Raw genomic sequence first — 20194 nt, 5'->3', positions numbered from 1 at the left:
TTCGTGGAGGGAGGACAGCCGCTCGTGCCACTGGAGCTTCTCAGGGACTATCAACAGGGAGTGCAACCGACGACAGAGCTGCGAGCTGGGGGAATGAGCGTCGCTAGAATCCGCTCCAATCCTCCTCGGCCAAGAACCTTACCCGCCTGACAACTACCGGGACACAATCTTCAGAGAACCAGCTTTCATACGAATCCAATATCGGGTGAGTGGAGGGTTCGGGAATCGGAAAAACCAGGGGGGAAAGTGGCCCGATTCGGCGGAACCGGAGTAGACTATTGACGGCGTAGCAGCATAGGGGGAGGGGGCACGTAGATGACCATGGCTAGCAACATAGAACGGTCTCGTGTAAGAACGGGTGTGGTTTGAGTAGGAAACGAAATGTAGAAATATTTCTTGACGTTTAAAGTGTAAATTTTACGGTTAATGTTGATGAAATGGTGCAATTGTTACGTATCCAGCTTTTGGCTAGCCCACCACTAAGTAACGCTAGCTTACTCTTCATTGCTAACGGTGTATTCGACTCCTATTCTTTATTAAAAGTCATTTTCAGACATCTGCATACATTTTCTCTATGTCGCCTTACACATTTCGATGATAGCCTATGGTGCTGATTTTTTTTAAACAAACAATGGTTTAGGATTTCGTTCTCGTCTAATAAAATCACTCGACCTGCTCGTTATAAATTTGCTATCATAGCTACGTAAATATTGGCTACCTTTTAGGAAAACACAGTACACACTGCGCTTTATACATTTTATCTTAAAGATCTGTGGTAGGGCTGCTCGGAGCTGGTTGTCGAGTTTGTAATGTAAGTTGATATTGGAATGACAGCTGTGTGAGAGGCGTTGCAGTACTGGTTTTTATTCGTGATTGTGAAATACTTTGACTTTAGGGCTGTGACATTTGCTTTTTTTCCTTACTACCAACACACACACCAAAGCTTTTCTCCTTAAAGAACACAAATCGAACATCTGGAACCTAATTTCACTTTTGAGACGATACAATGTAGTTTGCAGCTACCCCCTCAAGCAAACTGACCCGTGAATGGGAACTAAACTAACCTAGACATTGTATTGTTGATGACTTCCAAAATAGCTGATGATGCAGCGTGAGTCCATGCGTCCCCCACCCCTAAGCTGTTCTTGTTACATTTATACGTAGAAATGTCAATAAAAGTAAAAAGTCACAAGCTTATCACCACTTTTTCACTAGTTTTTTTTTTTTTTCCAATGTCTGTCCTGTTCTGGCTACAACATGATAAACATTGTCTGTCTGGGACTGGGCCACACCACTCGCCAAGAAATTCTGACTAATTTTTTATGACAACATTAAGCCACCAACTCATAAATTATCATATGCAATAATAAAAATGGATTGATCATTGCATCATCATTTTTTATATAAATGTGCCCCCTAAGAAATAAATAACTGGTCGGATGGCATCTGAAGTGTGTGTCACTTATCCTCTACCAGGTAATTAGATTATGGCACTTATTGTCTCAGTTTGAGAAAAATGTCTCTTGTTAAATCAGATACCATACTGCAGGCAGACCACGAGACAATCTTGCGGTGTGTTGAAACCTAACCCTTTATGAACCCAAATCCATCACCTCAACCTAGGCAGCTTGTCTACCTTCAACAGGATGGGGAAAAGGAGCGTATGTGGCCTCCATTTTTAAATGTCGCATCATTTGGTGTTTTCATGCGAATGTGGATCGAGTCCAATGACAGATTTGTGTTAAGTCCTTGATGCTTGCAGAGATGTAAGGCTGTGATACAAGATTATATATGTGGGAATATGCCTATCAAATGCAGCCTTTTAAATAACGCCCCAAAATGTTTCCAGACCAAATGCGATCTTTATTTTTCAACATGGTGCTTAACTATAACTATTGGAAGATAGTCTTTTGAAAGATTGATCAATTTTTCTATCTAAGGACTCGAGGTGTCAAAATGAATCGATCAAAGTATTCACCAGGTACATAAGCAATTGAACTTGAAATCTTGTTCAGCCGCAAATAAAGGCACTTTTGCTCAAAACTAAACCGCTGGTCGACATTCTTCATCAACTGAGTCATTGTGTTTATATAAGGGCGCTTTGACGCAAAAGAATTAACAGCGGCAAGTTCCGGCAACAACTCCATCTTTTGCACAATTGTTAGGCGAACTATGTGTGTGGACGTGGACTCGGGGAGAGGTAGCAACCGCTCACTAAGTTCTGGTGCACTGTTATGTTTCGTGTTGTAAAAGAAAATAAAGTTCTTGGCCAAAAAGATCATTGAGCATTGGGAAGAAAGGAAGGCAAGGGTTTGAGTTTACTATTTTTGTGTATAGATGATGACGTAACCAAATGTAATGAGTTAATTATTGTCACCCAAGCAGTTTCTTCCAGGGTTTTTTTTTAGGAAGAAAAAAACAAAAACAAAACAGAAAGTATCTGTTATAGTACCATATTTTTCAGATTTTTTTTTAGATAATGGTGACTTGTTTATAGCTAATGAACTGTCAATTGAGATAGAATGTCGCATTAGCCAAAGCAATAACACAAATACCGGTCCATTGATTGCCGATGTCATACTTTTTTTTTTTTTTCCCATCTGCTGGAGATCCCCTCCTCTGCCTGATACTTGCATGATGAAAGAAAAGCCAGCAAGATGCAGCACTGCCCGATATTTCTTGCCCAATGTGAACCCAGGATAATAGCACGATATCAAATAAGTATAAAGTACAACTAGAATGAACTTTTACCTATACAGTGTTTCATTTGAATAATATACCTTTATACCTTTATATGTGAAATTGTTTTAAAATATTTCCTGTAATAATAGTTTGCCCAATGGTCTGTAAATGACAGTATCCATCCGTTTTCTTAACCGCTTCTCCTCACAAGGGTCAGTGGCTTGATGGTGCTTATCCTAGCTGTCTTTGGGCAGCCGGCGGGATACACCCTGAACTGGTTTCCAGTCAATCTCCGGGCACACAGACAATATCAGGGCACACAGCGTCAAAACGACCAATCACACTCACCAACACACACAGCTATCGTCACATGTGAGGTAGGTTTGCTACCCAGTCTTCCACTGGCCACCTAAATAAGTGTATATACATAATTTTTTTTCAAGGATAAAATTGAATGATCTGAGTCAAGTATAGCAGACTTTCCCTATTTTGGGAAGGTTATCATTAGGTCTTATTTTCTAGTCTCTTGGGCTCCTTTGTGAAAGGATGATTTTTGACTGCAAGTTAATATTCAGATTCAGACTTTGTGGAGTAAGGCAGAACATGCATAACAATCACGTAAGTCTTAAAATGGTGTCTTTTACAAAGAATGGCCTTGCTCATTTGTCTATAGCTCATTGAAAAGTCCAGAGACTGACTGGAAGTGTATTTTTGAATGTGCAGTAGTGCCAGATTTAGAACAGGTCAACACACACCGCAGTTTCCATCTACAGTGAGCACCGTTTGTTTCAGTCATGTACCCAACTGTGTTTTTGCGAGGAAGCAGATCTCTTATAGTAAGTCATGCAGATGAGTTTTCGTGTGTGCACTTTGCGTGACACTGATGAATCCAGCCAGCCAGCATCGTGGCTGCTGTCTTATTTCTCCCACCAAAGTTGGTTCACATCTCAGACTTGTTTTCGCAGTTGCTGTAAAATGTGGCATGGTGGAGTTGTGAATAAATGATCACCTTTCTCTAGAGTCACATGCAGCAAACTCAACGTGCTACATTTTTTCTTCTGCTCCACATCTCTTTAGTCATACACCCCCCCCCCCCCCCCCACCTTTCCTTCCAATTGGCAACTGCAAATTCTGCCGAGCCCACGTTTTTCTGTTTCTTTTCCCCCCGCCCTTGTTTTTGCTGATCTAACTGCAACCACCTACCCCCGCCCAGCTACCCTACAAATCAATTTGTGCATGACTGGAGGGCAGACAGCTGTTTGCTGATCTACTCTCCTGGCTCAGTTCTCATACCAACTCTGCTCATATTGATGTCTGACTGACTCATTCACTTGTTCAACAGTACCGTTCGCATTCTTCAAAGATTTTCAGAACAGAGGTATACCTACAATTGAGTTGTTTTGCTGTCACCTATTTGCTTCTATTCATTGCTTTGTTGTTGTGTTTTTAAATGACAGTGACTGCTTGCAATCATGGAGCTCAGAGTGGGCAACAAATATCGGCTTGGACGAAAAATAGGTAGCGGTTCCTTTGGAGACATTTACCTCGGTAAGTAGAAAATAAGGCTGTTTTCATGTTCATACTTTCCATGCCTTCATTGTCGTTATATGCATCAAATGATTGGTTCATTGGCCCTTTCAGGTGCCAACATTGCCACTGGTGAGGAGGTAGCCATCAAACTTGAATGTGTGAAGACCAAACACCCACAGTTGCACATTGAGAGCAAGTTCTACAAGATGATGCAAGGAGGAGGTACAAACAAAACACAGCCGGATACAATGCTGTCATATGTTGTGTTGTTTGGGATGAGGAGTGGAGGTGAAACGAGTCGTTGAGGCATTCGAGAACATCCATACTCTGGAATACCTGTTAATAGGTGTACATGTCAGAAAAAAATGTCTAGCCAAAAATGTTAATTGTCAAAGGCTTAAAGTTGGCCTTTCATAATTAATTAAGTGGAATTGTATTATTTGGTCTTTTGTGTTTGATTACTTTTCACCTGGCAAAAAAATATATCTGACTACTCTATATTGGATTTGAACTTTATGTAGAAAAGCTAAATACCAAGAATACTCAGTAGCTGGGTCCGTAATGAGGAGTACCATAAAGTACATTTCATTTACATGTTTGTTACTTAGAGTATCTTATCGTACTTAACATGTCTCACATATTGTGACAAAATGCCATGTGGAGAGTAGTGATTTATTTGGAAAGCAGGAATTGTTTCCACTCTGCAACAGACCTCTGCCACTGTGCGGCGACATTAAATAACCACAAGCACAATTCCATGAAGTTTCTTCTTTACTTGAATAGTATACATGAAAATAGCAACAAGTTGTTTATAATGATAGGTCGCCAGCTACTAAATGTGGCCAGAAAATATGCAAACATTTGCCCACCGCCACTCTTTTTGGAGCTTATTGACCAGAGAGCATCCACCACACTCAAGCAAATTGTTCCATCAAATTAAAAAATATCATGAGGAAAGCAGTGGAAAACCTGCAGGATAGTTTTTCCGTTTCCTCCCCGGATGGTTTTAACAGAAATAGGGAGGTTAATTATGAGAGCTTTTTAAAGTAAATACACAAATGACTGAACGTTTGTAATCGATTTCATGAATGGTGTTTATTTTTGTGTATTTGATCTAGTGGGTATTCCATCGATAAAATGGTGTGGGGCAGAGGGAGACTACAATGTAATGGTTATGGAGCTTCTCGGTCCCAGTCTTGAGGATCTTTTCAACTTTTGCTCCCGGAAGTTCAGCCTAAAGACGGTCCTACTTTTGGCAGACCAAATGGTATGACTCATTTAAAATATGTCACATGGTTATGTTTTGCACACAAGTTTTTGGATCCCACAAGCTTTTGTTAAAATGTTCCAGTTTTCCTATATCATATGTATATATTTTTAGAAATGATTGTTGCTTTTTTTTTTTTTCCTCAGTTAATATCCTGCTGACCTCAACGTTTTTCCATTTTCAAATATAGTGCCATCTCAAAGCATAAGTCAATTGGTTATAGAATTGTTTTTGTTTTTTCAAATTAAAAATGATGTTTTCCTGCACCAATGAATTGTATATTTTTGTACATATAACTGTTTCTTTTTCACTAATCTCCAGTTGACGCAAATTTTGTTTTGTTATTTTTTTCTTACTATTTCAAATGCAGTGTAGTCTGTAAGAACACAACACAAGTTGTTATCTAACACCAGATCGACTTTCAAATTGGCTGCATTCAGACATAATTTTTCCCATAAGCATTAACAAAAATAGTATTTATCTTGTTCAGGACGAAACTGTTCCTAACACTAAATCTTTTCCTAATTCCTAATTTGAGGTATGTATTGTTTTCATGTCCTTACTGTCTTTCTAGGTGTCTTATGATGATGTGTACTTTTTGTCCTGTCCTCTTTTTTTTTTTTCCTCACTCATCTTCAGATAAGCCGAATTGAGTACATCCACTCCAAGAATTTCATTCACCGTGACGTAAAACCAGACAACTTTTTAATGGGGCTTGGCAAGAAGGGTAATCTTGTGTACATCATTGACTTCGGCCTGGCCAAAAAGTACCGGGATGCCCGCACACACCAGCACATTCCCTACAGGGAGAACAAGAACTTGACTGGCACTGCACGCTATGCTTCTATCAATACACATCTTGGAATTGGTAAGTAGCACATGGCATTGGTAATGTAATAATGGCTAGAGTTACATGCTCAAAACATCCCACCTGTTAGTTTGTTTTAAAAATACCAAACCCAGTTGTTGTTGCATATTCTTGTCTTTTACTTTTGCAACACCAAAGCAAACATCGCCTTACACTTCTAGTTCATTGTAATTTAAGATAAAACATATTCATTTAAGAACAGTGGCTCTCTGTTAGCATACTTGCTGCCCTCATTTAAAATAAATCAGGTCAGATTTTTTTTCCACACAGAGAAGGGCTAATGGCAGGCTGAATGCAGCGTCAGTCCTGTTGTTTACAGGCATTCTCCTCTATGGTGATTGCAATCTTGGCCAACATTTTGTTGTCTATTCAAAACAATGCTGTCATGTTTGGCCCAGACAAGCTTAGTGGTGGATAGTTTTAACTGAAACCAAAAGAAAATCAATTGGAATAAGGTTTACCAAAGTAGCAGACAACTTTTAAAAACATGTTTCACTCGATTGTAGATAGGCAAAAACATTCATTCTTTTCGCTTTTCATGTCAAAGCAATAATATAGTGCAACAATTAACTTTTTCAACCTGTTTCCAGAGCAATCCAGACGCGACGACTTGGAGTCCCTTGGCTATGTCCTCATGTACTTCAACCTGGGTTCCTTACCCTGGCAAGGCCTTAAGGCGGCTACCAAGAGACAGAAGTATGAAAGAATCAGTGAGAAGAAAATGTCGACACCGATTGAGGTGCTTTGCAAAGGATACCCTTGTAAGTGAAGTTGGATTTTCCCTCACTCACCCCCCCACACAAAAAACCCTCAAAGCTTGATTATTTTGTTTTGTTTCTCTTACAGCTGAGTTCTCCACATACCTGAATTTTTGCCGATCACTCAGATTTGATGACAAGCCAGATTACTCTTACCTACGACAGCTCTTCAGAAATCTCTTCCATCGGCAGGGCTTCTCCTATGATTATGTCTTTGACTGGAATATGCTCAAGTTTGTAAGTTGAATAAGTGTCTTATTTAAATAGTGATGATTTACCACAAAACCTGGGACAAAACTATGTAATGAGTGTTAACAAGGCTCTCTTCCATTGTTGGTTTTTAGTTTTAAGAAAAACCTTAAAAATATGGCTGGTCGTGGCTTGCAGGGGGCCACCCGGACGACAGAGGATGGAGACCGGGAGAGGAGGACTGGCGATGAGAGGGATGATCGAATTGGTGTTGCTCCCAGGGGTTCTGCAGCACGTGGTCTCCCCCCAGGTCCAAACCCTGGACCTGCCAACAGAGTCAGAAATGGACCAGACCAGGCCATCTCAAACCCTGCTTCACGAGTCCAACAGTCTGGTGAGTTAAACACGAAATCACTATAGTCTCCAGCTGATGTTCCCGGTGGAACAGCTTGCATGTAACTCAATTTTCTGTATTGTTTCAGGAAACACGTCGCCTCGCGCCATTTCTCGCGCCGAGAGGGAAAGGAAGGTGAGCATGCGGCTTCACCGCGGCGCTCCCGCCAATGTGTCGTCCTCTGACCTCACAGCACGCCACGACCAATCCAGGATTTCAACATCACAGGTGAGAATATTCTCAAAACGTGCTTGGCACTTCCTATGGTCAAAATTTACATTCCAGGGGAGAGAAAGTGGACTTAACCCTAACCCTTACGTCTGTAAGACATGTGCATGGTTATAAGTGTTTTAAAGTGGTTATGTTTATTTTTCAGAGCAACGTGAAATGGGAGATCTGTTGGATTTGTCATTGTAATATTTTCCATGAATCAGAAAGGGCAGTTTTTGCCTGAGTTAAATTGATACTCTCTGTGCAGGTGAGCGTGCCGTTCGAGCACATGGGCAAGTAATATCTCCTCGGCTCTGCATGAACATCAAAGTGACAGGTGAGACCTTCCTGCTTAATTGGTGTGATAACCGCAGTACTTCATAAACTAATAATTCATCTTGTTCGCAGGGCTTTGTTGCTCCGGTCCCTCCCTTCATTTTTACTCCCGACTAATGAAAAGATTGATGCCAATAGACACGTGGATCTTTGGAAAAGTACAGCAGATTCCAACAGAATCCAGGGAAGTACTTTTTTATAGTAGCCAGCATCAAGTCTTTTATGAAACCTCTGTGCAAGCCTGGATCATCATCACGTCGATGCAAAAAGTGACAGCGCTACATCATGGTTGCTTGTGACTGCCTCCCTCATAAAAACATTCCCCTAAACAAGCTTTCTGTCTGATGAATAAGAGGGATTTTTGACAGCGAAGACGTACACGGATAATGGGCACATGCATGTTTTATTTCAAAAGTCATTTTTAATTTTTTTTTCTTCTTCAAGAAACAACCAGCATATTTGCCCAAGACACCGTTGCATCCAACAAAAAACAGTTCTCGTCATTCTTTTTTTTTTTTAATTGTATTTTATTTTTTGCAATGTTATTTTCACATTTAAAATAAATACTAGTGTTTGCAGACCCATTTAAGATGGTTTTAGGTGTCGGGTTATCCTTTTTTTTATGTTTACATCACTGTATATATTTTCATTTTTTAAATTTTGATGTACAAGCCAAAATGTGTTTTCTGTTTTAACATGTAAAGTAGAAACGCGCATATTAACGGGATGAGTTTAAAAGTTTTTGGTATTTAAAGTACTACATTTTGGACTTCAATGTTGCTCTGCCAACTGGGTCATGAAAGTGTTATGTGTGCGCATTTCAGACTTTTGGGTGTAAGAGTATGACTGACAGGTTCATTTTGTGTCTTAGGTTGTTTCTCGTTCAGCTATTTATGTTAAAGTATGACGTTTTTTCTTTAAATGTACCTTTCAGTCTGTCACCAGAAGTAACTTGTGCCATGATTTGTCTTTCTCTTTTTCTTCCCTTCATGCTGTCTGATCACCTTCTAAAAAAAAAAAAACAGGGCTTTCAATATTCCCCCTGTAGAATTGAGTCCAATGCGTGATGTGACTTTTTTTTTTGTTTTTAATTCCTGCGATTTTGATGATGTCATAATGATAAAACTAACTGACTCCATTGCAGGGATGTGTAAATAGCTTGGTACTGTGTGTAATTATCTTTGTACAGGGCACCATGACCCAGTGGCAGTGTAACTGTTATAAATGTGTGTGCGTGTGTGTGTGTATGTGTGTGTGTGTGGGGGGGGGGGGGGGGGGTGTACGAAATAGGTTATGGTGACAGAATTTCTCTATGTATTGTGTACTGATATCTTGTACAGTTCTTTAACACTTTATTTACAACAGTATTTGTGTATATTTTATGAAGTAATAAAACAATCACATAAATCTTGGTGGCGTTATTTCATCATTACGTGATTGGCAATTTTTCATGTATTTGCATGCATGTTTTGTTGCGTTTTCGTCCACGGATCGGCATCCCAAAACAACATTCAAATACTGGACTGCCAGCATCACATGTCGGATAACCAACACTGCGTTTTTTTTTTTTTTTAATTGGGGGTGTGAAGTGAATTTCTCCTTGAAAAATGTTCACATACTACATACCAAAAAAGAATTATTTGCGATAAACAGCATGTATTGTGTGGACGTAAAACAACACATTGCGCATGTGCGAACATCTGACGTTTGCTTGGCAGCCAGTGGTGACGTGAGGGACTAACGGCACAAACGTATTGGTCTTCGTAGGGATAATACGAGATAGTGATCGTATGTCGATGTTTATTTTCCATTTAGGGCTGGTGAAATTTTCCTCGCGTTATTTTCATCTGGATTTTAATAGAAAAGAAGCTAACACAGGACTCGAAAGGCAAGCTAACGCGAGCTAGCATCCCCTAGCCCCACCAGCTACAAGCATTTGCTAGCTGTTGCAAAGAAGCAAATGTAATTTTGTGTTAGAGGCTGAGATCAGCCGTGCAAAGTTTTTACATTTGTAGGTCGTTACAATGCCGCCGTTTAGCCTGTGATCCTGTAAAAATGCGTAACCGATTCGAGATGAGCTAAATTGATGTTTGGATACAAAGCGGTTCCGCTGACAAGACAACTGCAGAGGAGGTAAGTACCACACGGGGTGTCTTGCAAAAATGCATAGAAACGTATTTTAAAGTTTAACAAATTATTCAATAACGCGTTCTCCCACGAGTCGCGGTCGATTATGCGGACCGGTGTATTTGTTGTCAATGCCTTTGAAGACTATTTGTATCAGCAGCTGAAAAGAGTACAAGAGACTGCTTTCTCGCCTCCAGACATATGTTGACCTGTCACCAAGAATAATGATTACTAGGGCATTGAAGCCTAGCAGTCTAATGATTAATGCAATTTTCGGTCAAAACTCAGTAGGGAGCTATTGAACCTAACCTGACCCTTTTCAATCATTATGTCTTCACTAACTGTACAACCATATGTTTCAATTTGTTGTTATTATTCGTTATTATTATTATTATTGCTATTATCAAGAAATCATCATCAACTCATGTTTTGGCAAATGTTAATATATATTTGTGGTATGCACCAGCCTGCAGAGGACAAAGCCAGCATCCACCTGCAGAGAGATGAACGTTTTTCTTTCTGGTGTTATGAATTTAAACATTTGTTGTTGATATAACGGTCAATCAAAATGATTTTATGTGTAACCGGTCCAAGCTGCCAGTGATAGTTTTAGAGGATATGTAGTTAGTTAGGGTCTACACTGTAGAAACTACGGAAATAATAATTCTAAATACCAATAGATAAGTGAGAATGGTCAGTTGTGAATTGGCTTTGGTTTACTAGGGAAATAAACGAATAATGGGAATAAATTATGATTTTTTTTTTCTCTTGGAACATTGTGTTGGCTCAGCAAAAGATGCTAAAATGTTCAAAAATTCCTCGGTTTCAAACGTAACCTTTTTCCAAATAATGACTATAACACTTTATTTGCACCCCTCGACAAAAATATTTTTGCTGCTCCAAATTGGTTCACACAGTTTGTCTTGTAAGTGCAAGAACGATTGAAATGTTTTCCTTAAGCAGTGAGTCATCTTCGAACATTGCTGTTGCAGAGGGGAGGGTGAAAGTCTTTTCTTTTTTTTTTTCTGCCACTGATTAGATCACTGCATTCCCGGAATAAACATTGATGTAGGTGATAGTGAAGCAAGACAGCATCATCTTTTTTGTTCTTTCAAATTATTCTTCTGTAACCATGTCATACATGTCACATTATCTTTTTGAAAGTGTTACAAGAAACCAAAAAAAAAGTGTAGGACAACAGTTGTCCAATAGAGGTACATAAAGGCGATTTTAACAGTGTTTCTGCATAGATCAGCAAATGAATGTTTTGTAATACCGTTTTACTTTTCAAATCAAAAGCTAATTAATTGTAACAAAAAGCAAATAATTACATTTAGTTTGAGGTTTTAGTCTTGTGAGTAATTTGTCTCTGTTGGTCAACATAATGGTACTTCAGTCTGCCCCTGATTGTTCAGCCTACTTTTTCTGCCTCCTTCAAACAGATGAGTCAGCTTTGGAGACGAGACATCCCTTTGTCAGAGAGGCTGGCAAATGACTCTCCGGCAGGCCTTGCACCAAGGGCCCCTGCCACCATGCCCCCACAGGGGTCCAACTCCTCCTGGATACCAGAAACCCCATTGGTCACCCCGGAGCAGCCCATTTTCCTCATGACCTCTACTGCCCAAACAATATCAGGGTTTTTTGTTTGGACGGCTCTCCTGCTCACATGCCACCAGGTAAAAGACAGTTCCATCTGCATGCTTCAAGCTGTTTGTTACTCCCAGTTGGAATGTCGGATGAAACTGACACATAAACCAAGAAAGTTATGATTACATTATTATATCTTTTCATGTTTAAACATAAAAAATATCCATGCAACAAACACACGCAATAATTCAATGTAATTAAAGTCCACTAGCTTAATGCTACCAAAAAAAAAAAGTGAAGTGCCATAGATGGGCTAATGAAAATGAGCAAATAAGTTGCGGTAATTATAGAAATCTTCCAACAATTGCTAGTTTAACACACAGTGTATGAAACAATATGTAAAAAATTTTTACTGGAGCTTAGTTCTTAACCTCTGCCTTTTTTCCCAACTTGATCTTGCTGCTGAGCATGTTGTGACTTTGTTTTTTTTTACTCCAGCAACAAGTCTTCCATAGGGTGAGTGATGTTAAGTTGGTGTGTTTCTACAGGCCTGTTGCAGGTTCCTCTAGCTATCAGCCCTGTTAGTAGTGTAGTGTTACTGTGGTCTATTGTCAGTTGCCTATTTTTTTTTTTTTTGTAAAAACAGAGGCGTGTTTACGTTTACAGTTCAGGAAATTTGATAGGTAGAACATTGTGTAGTTTGAAAGGAGCCTGATGGCATAGACATAAAGATCAGTCCTGTTTTTTTTCTTCTCTCTGGTAATTTGAATAGAAGTAATGAAAGCCAAGTATCAGTAACGCAAAACCAACCCCACTTCCACTCACACACACGTACGCATACACAGACACCCACTTTGTGCAACGTTCACCTCAGCATTACTCCAATGTTGAACTTAAGCAAAGATTCACTTTTTTGTTGGTACCGATCTGCACAAAGTACTTTTTTTTTTAAAATTTTTTTTGTGTTTGGAAAAAGGAGGGTCTAAAAATGGCTTGAACTAAATTAATTACCAGCCAATTTAGAGCCTCCTTTAGACACACTCTTTAAAAATGTGGAAAAAAAAAAGTACTTAGGATGGAATGTATGGACTCTTAAAATATAAAAATGTCTTTGGGATTGAATGAATTAAGGAATCAAGCTATAGTTTTTGGTATATGCGTAATGTTGCGAAAGCGGAACTACCGGTAGTTTCTTTCTCGAGGCTATTGAAGTTAGCTTGCATCAAATAATAACGTTTGTGACTGACTCAGCTACATGCAAACATGCCAAGGATAACACTTGACAAATACCATTGCATCAATATCTCATTCATGTGTTAGAAGGCTCTCATTATGGAACCCAGTAATGTTGAATTCTTTTGTCCCCACAGATTTACATGCACCTCCGTTACTACAGCTCTCCAAATGAGCAGAGGCATATAGTGAGGATTCTCTTCATTGTCCCAATCTATGCCTTTGACTCCTGGCTCAGCCTTCTATTCTTTACCAATGAGGAGTACTATGTGTACTTTGACACTGTTAGAGACTGCTACGAAGGTGAGTGGACAGAAGAATGTGCGTTGTTTTGATAAACATCTTCATTTTGCTATCTGCAAGGATAGCATGTCGCCAAACTCACCGATAGGCATGGGTGAATGTTGTCCATCTGAGAAAGTATAATTATGATAAATGAGATTTACTGCTCACAGTCCATTTGCAAAGCCTTCATTCTTCATCGTCATGTCTGCGGCCTGTTACAGATTATAGGAAAGGGCTAACCTGTTTCCTAGCAACCGCATGCAACTCAGGAAATCTGCTGAGAGACAGGGAGGCAAGAAAAATTGTAAGGCTGTCAGCCAATAGTGTATCTACTTTCTCAGGAATGTCTATGCATACTTGCAGAATTTGAGAATGAAGATGTTACGCAATGTGGTGGTTATGTCACTCCTTGTTTTCAGTATTTTTCAATCAGTGTGCTCCATTTGCGGAGGAACTACATTGGTTGACTGATGTCCTATAATTTCATATCACACTATGTTTTATATGATTGAAGGTACTCCTTTGACCATGCTCTGGGGTAATCTTGTCATGTTTGTTTTAAAAATCAAAAAGATGTGATAAACTTACCCTTTGTGTACGTCTGACATCCTCATGGATGTCGGTCTAAAAATCAAATTAGAGATATAAGATGGGACGAAGAGGGCTGTTTTTTTTTTTTTTTAAACATATGATTTTCACTTATGAACTACTATCAGTGGGGATGACCCGATTCTGACGTGATCATGAATCCAGGTTCAGTAATTTCCAGCTAATCATCAGAAACAGGGAAAAAGACTGAGTTTATAGCAATGGTTACGTTGCCCAAAATACCCGCATTAACTGAAATCCACAAAGTAGAGATTGAACTTTTTTTAAGGTTGTTGTTTTTGTTAAAAAAAATAAATACTTTTTTTTATACTGCAAACATACCCTTGAAGTGAAATTGTATGATTTTTCATAGCACCCTGATGTTGAATTACTGCTTGTAAACTTGTACATTTGTCTGTGCTCTCTACAGCCTTCGTCATCTACAACTTCCTTAGTCTGTGTTATGAGTATCTGGGAGGCGAAAGTGCTATCATGGCTGAAATAAGAGGAAAACCCATCGAGTAAGTTCTGTTTGTCGCTGCTAACAATCACATGACTTGTACCGTACTTTCCGCACTATAAGGCGCATAGAATAGAAGCTACAGTTGTGGTGGCTGGAGTTGTGTTATGCATCCACTAGATGGAGCTGCACTGAAGGGAATGTCAACAAAACGATCAGTCAATTTTTTTCAATCAAAAATTAAGAATAAGGATCATTTTTGTGAAAGTACTATCTGAAGATTGGGGGGGGGGGGGGGGGGGGGGAATACCTCTTGATTATATTAAAAGACTGTTTAGATCAATGCCTAGAAGAATCAAGAGTTCAAAAAGAATATAATTATGATTAATGTAAATATTAAACTTTTTGCAGCCAAAAACCTTAAAATATATTGGGCCATACAAATGAAATTTGATTGATTGATGGACTATAAGGCGCACTGTCATCTATTGAAGAAATCAAAGGCTTTTAGGTGTGCCTTATAGTGCGGAAAATACAGTATGTTGTATGTTTTTCCACCAAAATTTGATCTGCACTTCACTTCAGGTCAAGCTGTATGTATGGGACCTGTTGCCTTTGGGGTAAGACGTACTCCATTGGCTTCCTCAGGTTCTGCAAACAGGTACTTAATTATCTAATCGAATAAATCTTAAGTATGATTTCATCCCGTTTTCACAAACAATTGAAGGCCACTTAAAGAAACTGCTACACATTCTCCCTTTGTTTTTCTTGCTTCCTCCAGGCCACTCTCCAGTTCTGTGTGGTCAAACCACTAATGGCAGTCATCACTGTCATTCTTCAAGCCTTTGGAAAATACAGAGATGGAGATTTCAAGTATGTGTCCACAACAGCTTACCAACAGCTTTCAAAGCTAATGATACAGTGGTTATGTGCCATTTTTTTAGGTCATGCTTTTTTAATGTTATTCCATATTTAAATTAGGGATGGAACAAATACCAGCCGGGCTGATTATCGGGGCTGATATTTGCTGTATTGGGGCATATCCGCCCCGAGCTTTTTTTTTTTAATTATTATATTCACTGCCGATAAACTCTGCCATTATGCCTCTGATCATGCACTTCTTTAACTGTTTGTATTGGAACCTCGCTCCAGCCCTACCCCAGGGGTGTTTAAGTTCGGTTCTTGGGAGCCCCCATCGCATCTTTTTTTAGGGATATTTCCTCGAACACACCAGATTCAAATCTTCATAAGCAAGCTTTGCAAAAGTCTGATAACAATCATAGTTACTTGAATAGGGTTACATGGAAAACAGGCTGGATAGGGGCTCTCGAGGACTGGACTTGGAAAGAGTGAAGAAGACTGGGTTCATAGAAATGGTTATGTGTGGTTACGCTTTAAAAGAATATCGGAATCCTTGACTACCAATAATGGGTATCAGCCCTGAAAAAGCAAACTCTTCCCAATACTTAAAGGCACTGCATTTGGATCCGTAATTAAACATGTGCTCTGATTAATGTGATGAGTCACTTTACAAGTAAATGTGAATGTTTATTTGGTTAGCTTCTATGAGGCTAAATGACTCCTTATGACTCCGAAATGATGTGTGCTTTTTTCCAGCGTGGCAAGCGGCTACTTGTACGTGACCATCATTTACAACATCTCGGTCAGCCTGTCACTGTACGCACTCTTCCTCTTCTACTTTGCCACAAGAGAGCTACTTGTCCCCTACAGCCCTGTCCTCAAGTTCTTCATGGTCAAGTCTGTTATCTTCCTTTCTTTCTGGCAAGGTATGAAGACTACGGTGGAATATCAAGATAACAAAACTCTTCCTAAATTATGTGAACTGTTATCTTGAAGTCGTTTTGTGTTTTTTCTTTAAATTCATTGGAATGATAGGACTGTTTGTCCCTTTGAAAAGCGTGTCCTTCCTTCTGCGTTCGACAGGAATGCTGCTGGCCATCCTTGAGAAGTGCGGTGCCATTCCTCAAATTAACTCTGCTGACTTTTCTGTGGGTGAGGGAACTGTTGCTGCCGGTTACCAGAACTTCATCATCTGCATTGAGATGTTCTTCGCTGCCGTTGCTTTGCGCCATGCCTTCACTTATAAGGTGTATATGGACAAAAGACTGGATTCGTATGGTAAGGACGTATGGCAAAAGTGACCATTCTTTCTAATGGAGTCTATTTAGTTTTTCATTCTCTGTTTTCCTCTTGGGTCTCTCCTTGACTTTTCTGAATTCAATTATTTCCCTTTGTCCTTTTTCTTCCTTGCTACGCTGCATTTAAAGGCTCATTTCCAATCTATGGACAGTACGGTAGGTGTGACTTTAGCTGTGATACCACTTTATGGTCACTTTTTTTGTTGTATGTTTCACACTCCAGATTTTTTTATTCAAAACAAAAATCAACATTTTAACATGTTTTTCCTCTAAGTTTCACAACTTTTCACTTGATTCAAACGTTCCAAATTGTTCAGATCATCCCTACTTCAATGATGACCCCGAAATTTCTAAAAAAACAAGATTTTTCATAATTCCATTCTCCTTTAATATTTCTTCATATGATTCCACATTATTCAATATCATTCCATTGCATTCAAAATTCTGTTTTGTCATAGTCCATGCATTCTCCATCATGCCACATTCTTCCATCGTTTATCCTTCAGCTTTTAGCATTCACCTACAATTTCTACAGAAATTGCTTTCTTAAGTTTAATTAAAAACATCCTTCAATAGGCAACATGGTACACTTCAGTGGAAATTCTAAAAACACCAAGACAAAAGACAATGTCAAATACATTGCAAGATTTAGAAAAATTAAACTGAATGAAATCAAAAGTCAATTGCGCTGTATTCAAATAATCCCCTCACTATCCCAAAATGCATGCTGCTCTCATGTTTTGTCAATTCCTGTGTTTACCACTTTTTTTTAATTAGTGTTCCAAGTTGCAATTGGCTGCTAGACCAGACACAGATCCCTTGCTTGCAAAATACAACCGCTAACAGCTTTTGCATTGGTGTGTTAGACATCCATTGCCGATTCATTGCCATTCATTGTCAGCACACACTTCTGATTGCATTAATCGTTTCTTGTAATCAAATAACATACCGTACGCCATGCCTGCCTCCATTTTGTTATATTATGATGATGTCATTCCAATGTGTTGGTCCAGTCATATTATAATTTATTAGCAAATGGCTTTAATGGCATCGACATTCAGAAGGGACACTAAAGTCTGCCTTACGAGAGATTTCAGTTTTTATACTGCTCATTGATAGTAAAATTAATATTTCACCTTCCCTCACCTCCAGGCCGCTGCGCACCAATGAAAAGCATCTCCAGCAGTTTGAAGGAGACCATGAATCCAGGTGACATGGTTCAAGACGCCATCCATAACTTCTCGCCGGCTTATCAGCAGTATACCCAGCAGTCCACACTGGAGCGAGGCGGAGGCCCAGCACTCTCTCGCAGCCACAGTAACCTCAGCACGCGTGGGGACAACGAGAAGACCCTGTTGCTCAGCTCTGACGATGAGTTCTGAGACTTCAACACACCCTCTTGAGTTTTACTCTTGTAGCCCTTATTTCAGAAGCCATGGCAGACAACTCAGAGGTTGTCATTGTTTAGCTGAGACACATCTCTGGCTTATGAGTTAGGAGCAAGGAGATGATCGAGAAGTTTATATATAGTTGATGAAAGAGCTGGGATATTTCCGTATTTTCATTAGATGATAAAGTTGTCACTTATTATTAATGTCAAAGGAGGCCATTAGAGCCTGGAATCTGTATTTTGTGTTTGTGTTCAATCGGCTATATGGCTAATATAGCTTCCTGATACTGCACTTTAAACGCCCGCAAACTAAAATAGGTGCCAGTTTAGGTAGTACGGTATATTGAGCTGGAGCTACCAAGTGTGCCATTGTTTTTGGACTTGAGTGGGCATTTTCATGTTTATTCTTGATTTGAACGTACGGTGAAACCTTGCCAAATATCCCCTAATTGATAAATAACACTGGCAGATTGTTTTAGTAAAACACTGACAGAATTTTTCTTTTCAGTGAATCAAGGTTTAGTGTTTATATATATAATCACATAAAACCTTGAAGGAATTGAATAGTTATGTTTTTTTCCCCACACAAATGATGTGTTACACTTTTTCTTTAAAAAAATCAATAGTGTCATAGCATGACTAAAGATGAGCCCTGTTAATATTTGTGAATCACGAAGGGATGTGATTTGGGACAGATTTTAGTGGGCCAGGAAGACTGACAGAAGGACAACGCCCACACAGATTACTGAAACTGCACCGCAGCCCAGCTGTGGTGTGCACAGGATTGTAATCCCACAATTAAGGTCATTGCATGTATGCTGTATACTGGCCCAACTTTCTAAGACAGCATGAAGTCAGGAGGTCAGTTAAGACAGACAGATAGACAAAGACATGAAAGAGGATAGAAATGACTGCACTTGTTTCTAAAATAGAATTAAAAAAAAGGGGGGGGAAATGGAAACGCCTCATGTCAGTCAATATGAGAAGGCAGTCAAATCTAACTCAATATATTATTATTTCAAAAAAGAAGTTGGACTGTGTTTGAGTAGACTTTTGTTTATCAGGTGTTTTTACATTTATGTTTTTGAGTCAGGCGGTAGACGTTGTAATTGTGATTGTAAATGTTGATGGTGAAGCACTGCAGTAGGATGCAACCCCAATTTTGCCTCCAAATTAACAGTTGTGTGTTGTGGCGAATGCCAAACAGTGCATCGAATGCGCTCAAAATGAGGACCAAAATGATTGAAGTGCTCATCAGAACTCAAAACTAAAGTATAGGCCATGATCAGTGGACGAAAATGGATTTTTCCGCCTTTGATGATCTCGTTATTTCATTTCCGACGACCTTGTGTCTACAGTGGTATATAATACATAATTTATCAAGCCTTTCATTGAATCTTAATTGTCTTAGTTCTAAAAGCCAGATCGAGATGCCATACTCAAAACTGAATATTATATGACATTATGACACATTTCAAAAAGATTTTGTAAATAAGAGTTTACGCACTGAAAATATTTCATGATTATAACTTAAAGGTCATTGCTTCATATAGTGCTGTTTTACTATTTTCATTTTTATACATCCCTGTTATGTTTCTGTTGTATACATTTTTTCTGCATATTGTTGGTGTTATATACCGGTGCTTTTATGCTGTTAGATTTTGTTTGTTGTTGAAAGGGAAATAAACGTTTAGACAAAGGCAGTGGTTGTCATTGTTTCAAAAACATCTCACCACACTACAGAGTGAAATCATTATAAAAAAAAATGCTTAAAAATCGCCAGGATGACTTTATATATTTTTATAAACTTATACGTTGCCAATACGGTCGAAAATTGAGCAACCGTTAGTAAAAGCATGGTTTAATTACCATTTTCCCATCATGCCACGGGGTCTGCGCATGCGTTCTGGATTCCCCATGGTTTGGGGGGGGCTGTTTTGTTCAGCATTAGGCCTACAAACACGTCCGAATATATTTTGAGATTTTTTGAACACACGTGTATACAAATGCGTTGGTTTTAAATTGTTTAAAAAGGACGAAATTTCAAACAATGTCACGGTTCACTATCTATGCGGCTTCTACTAATCATGTAACATGTGTCAATCTTATTCTATGGGCGGGTCTAGTCCGA

At 39.1% G+C, this 20194-nt stretch overlaps 2 protein-coding genes across 3 annotated transcripts; both read left to right on the top strand.

The window, feature by feature from the left end:
• LOC148410848 (casein kinase I) lies at positions 1 to 9359 on the top strand. Its single transcript, XM_088436482.1, has 11 exons — positions 1 to 205; positions 4140 to 4230; positions 4324 to 4434; positions 5331 to 5479; positions 6119 to 6347; positions 6938 to 7108; positions 7194 to 7342; positions 7493 to 7688; positions 7777 to 7916; positions 8167 to 8235; positions 8307 to 9359. Exons 2-10 carry the CDS (start codon positions 4155 to 4157, stop codon positions 8197 to 8199), a joined length of 1254 nt encoding a protein of 417 aa, XP_088292608.1. The 5' UTR covers positions 1 to 205; positions 4140 to 4154; the 3' UTR covers positions 8200 to 8235; positions 8307 to 9359.
• A 581-nt stretch (positions 9360 to 9940) lies between these two features.
• Positions 9941 to 19762, top strand: LOC148410847 (transmembrane protein 184B-like). Of its 2 annotated transcripts, XM_088436480.1 has the most exons (10): positions 9941 to 10367; positions 11804 to 12037; positions 13319 to 13484; positions 14485 to 14575; positions 15100 to 15175; positions 15296 to 15387; positions 16132 to 16301; positions 16459 to 16653; positions 16803 to 16829; positions 17826 to 19762. In XM_088436480.1, the coding sequence occupies exons 2-10, from the start codon at positions 11804 to 11806 to the stop codon at positions 18053 to 18055; spliced, it is 1281 nt and encodes a 426-aa protein (XP_088292606.1). In that variant the 5' UTR covers positions 9941 to 10367; the 3' UTR covers positions 18056 to 19762. The 2 variants fall into 2 exon arrangements, with proteins under 2 accessions (XP_088292606.1, XP_088292607.1); XM_088436481.1 differs by lacking the exon at positions 16803 to 16829.
• Positions 19763 to 20194: the final 432 nt, after the last annotated feature.

The sequence above is a fragment of the Hippichthys cyanospilos genome, chromosome 16 (assembly GCF_059441005.1).
Source record: "Hippichthys cyanospilos isolate Australia breed blue-spotted pipefish chromosome 16, RoL_Hcya_1.0, whole genome shotgun sequence".
Taxonomy (NCBI): Eukaryota; Metazoa; Chordata; class Actinopteri; order Syngnathiformes; family Syngnathidae; genus Hippichthys; species Hippichthys cyanospilos.
The sequence above is the reverse complement of the archived record's forward strand: the minus strand, read 5'-3'. Positions and strand labels throughout refer to the sequence as shown.

Bases quoted from the DNA above. Each gene is read 5' to 3' on its own strand.
- LOC148410848 (XM_088436482.1), top strand. From the start codon at position 4,155: ATGGAGCTCAGAGTGGGCAACAAATATCGGCTTGGACGAAAAATAGGT. The intron at 4,231-4,323 runs GTAAGTAGAAAA...TGGCCCTTTCAG, and splicing joins CTTTGGAGACATTTACCTCG to GTGCCAACATTGCCACTGGT. The intron at 7,343-7,492 runs GTAAGTTGAATA...CGTGGCTTGCAG, and splicing joins ACTGGAATATGCTCAAGTTT to GGGGCCACCCGGACGACAGA.
- LOC148410847 (XM_088436480.1), top strand. From the start codon at position 11,804: ATGAGTCAGCTTTGGAGACGAGACATCCCTTTGTCAGAGAGGCTGGCA. The intron at 14,576-15,099 runs GTAAGTTCTGTT...ACTTCACTTCAG, and splicing joins ATAAGAGGAAAACCCATCGA to GTCAAGCTGTATGTATGGGA. The intron at 16,302-16,458 runs GTATGAAGACTA...TGCGTTCGACAG, and splicing joins CTTCCTTTCTTTCTGGCAAG to GAATGCTGCTGGCCATCCTT.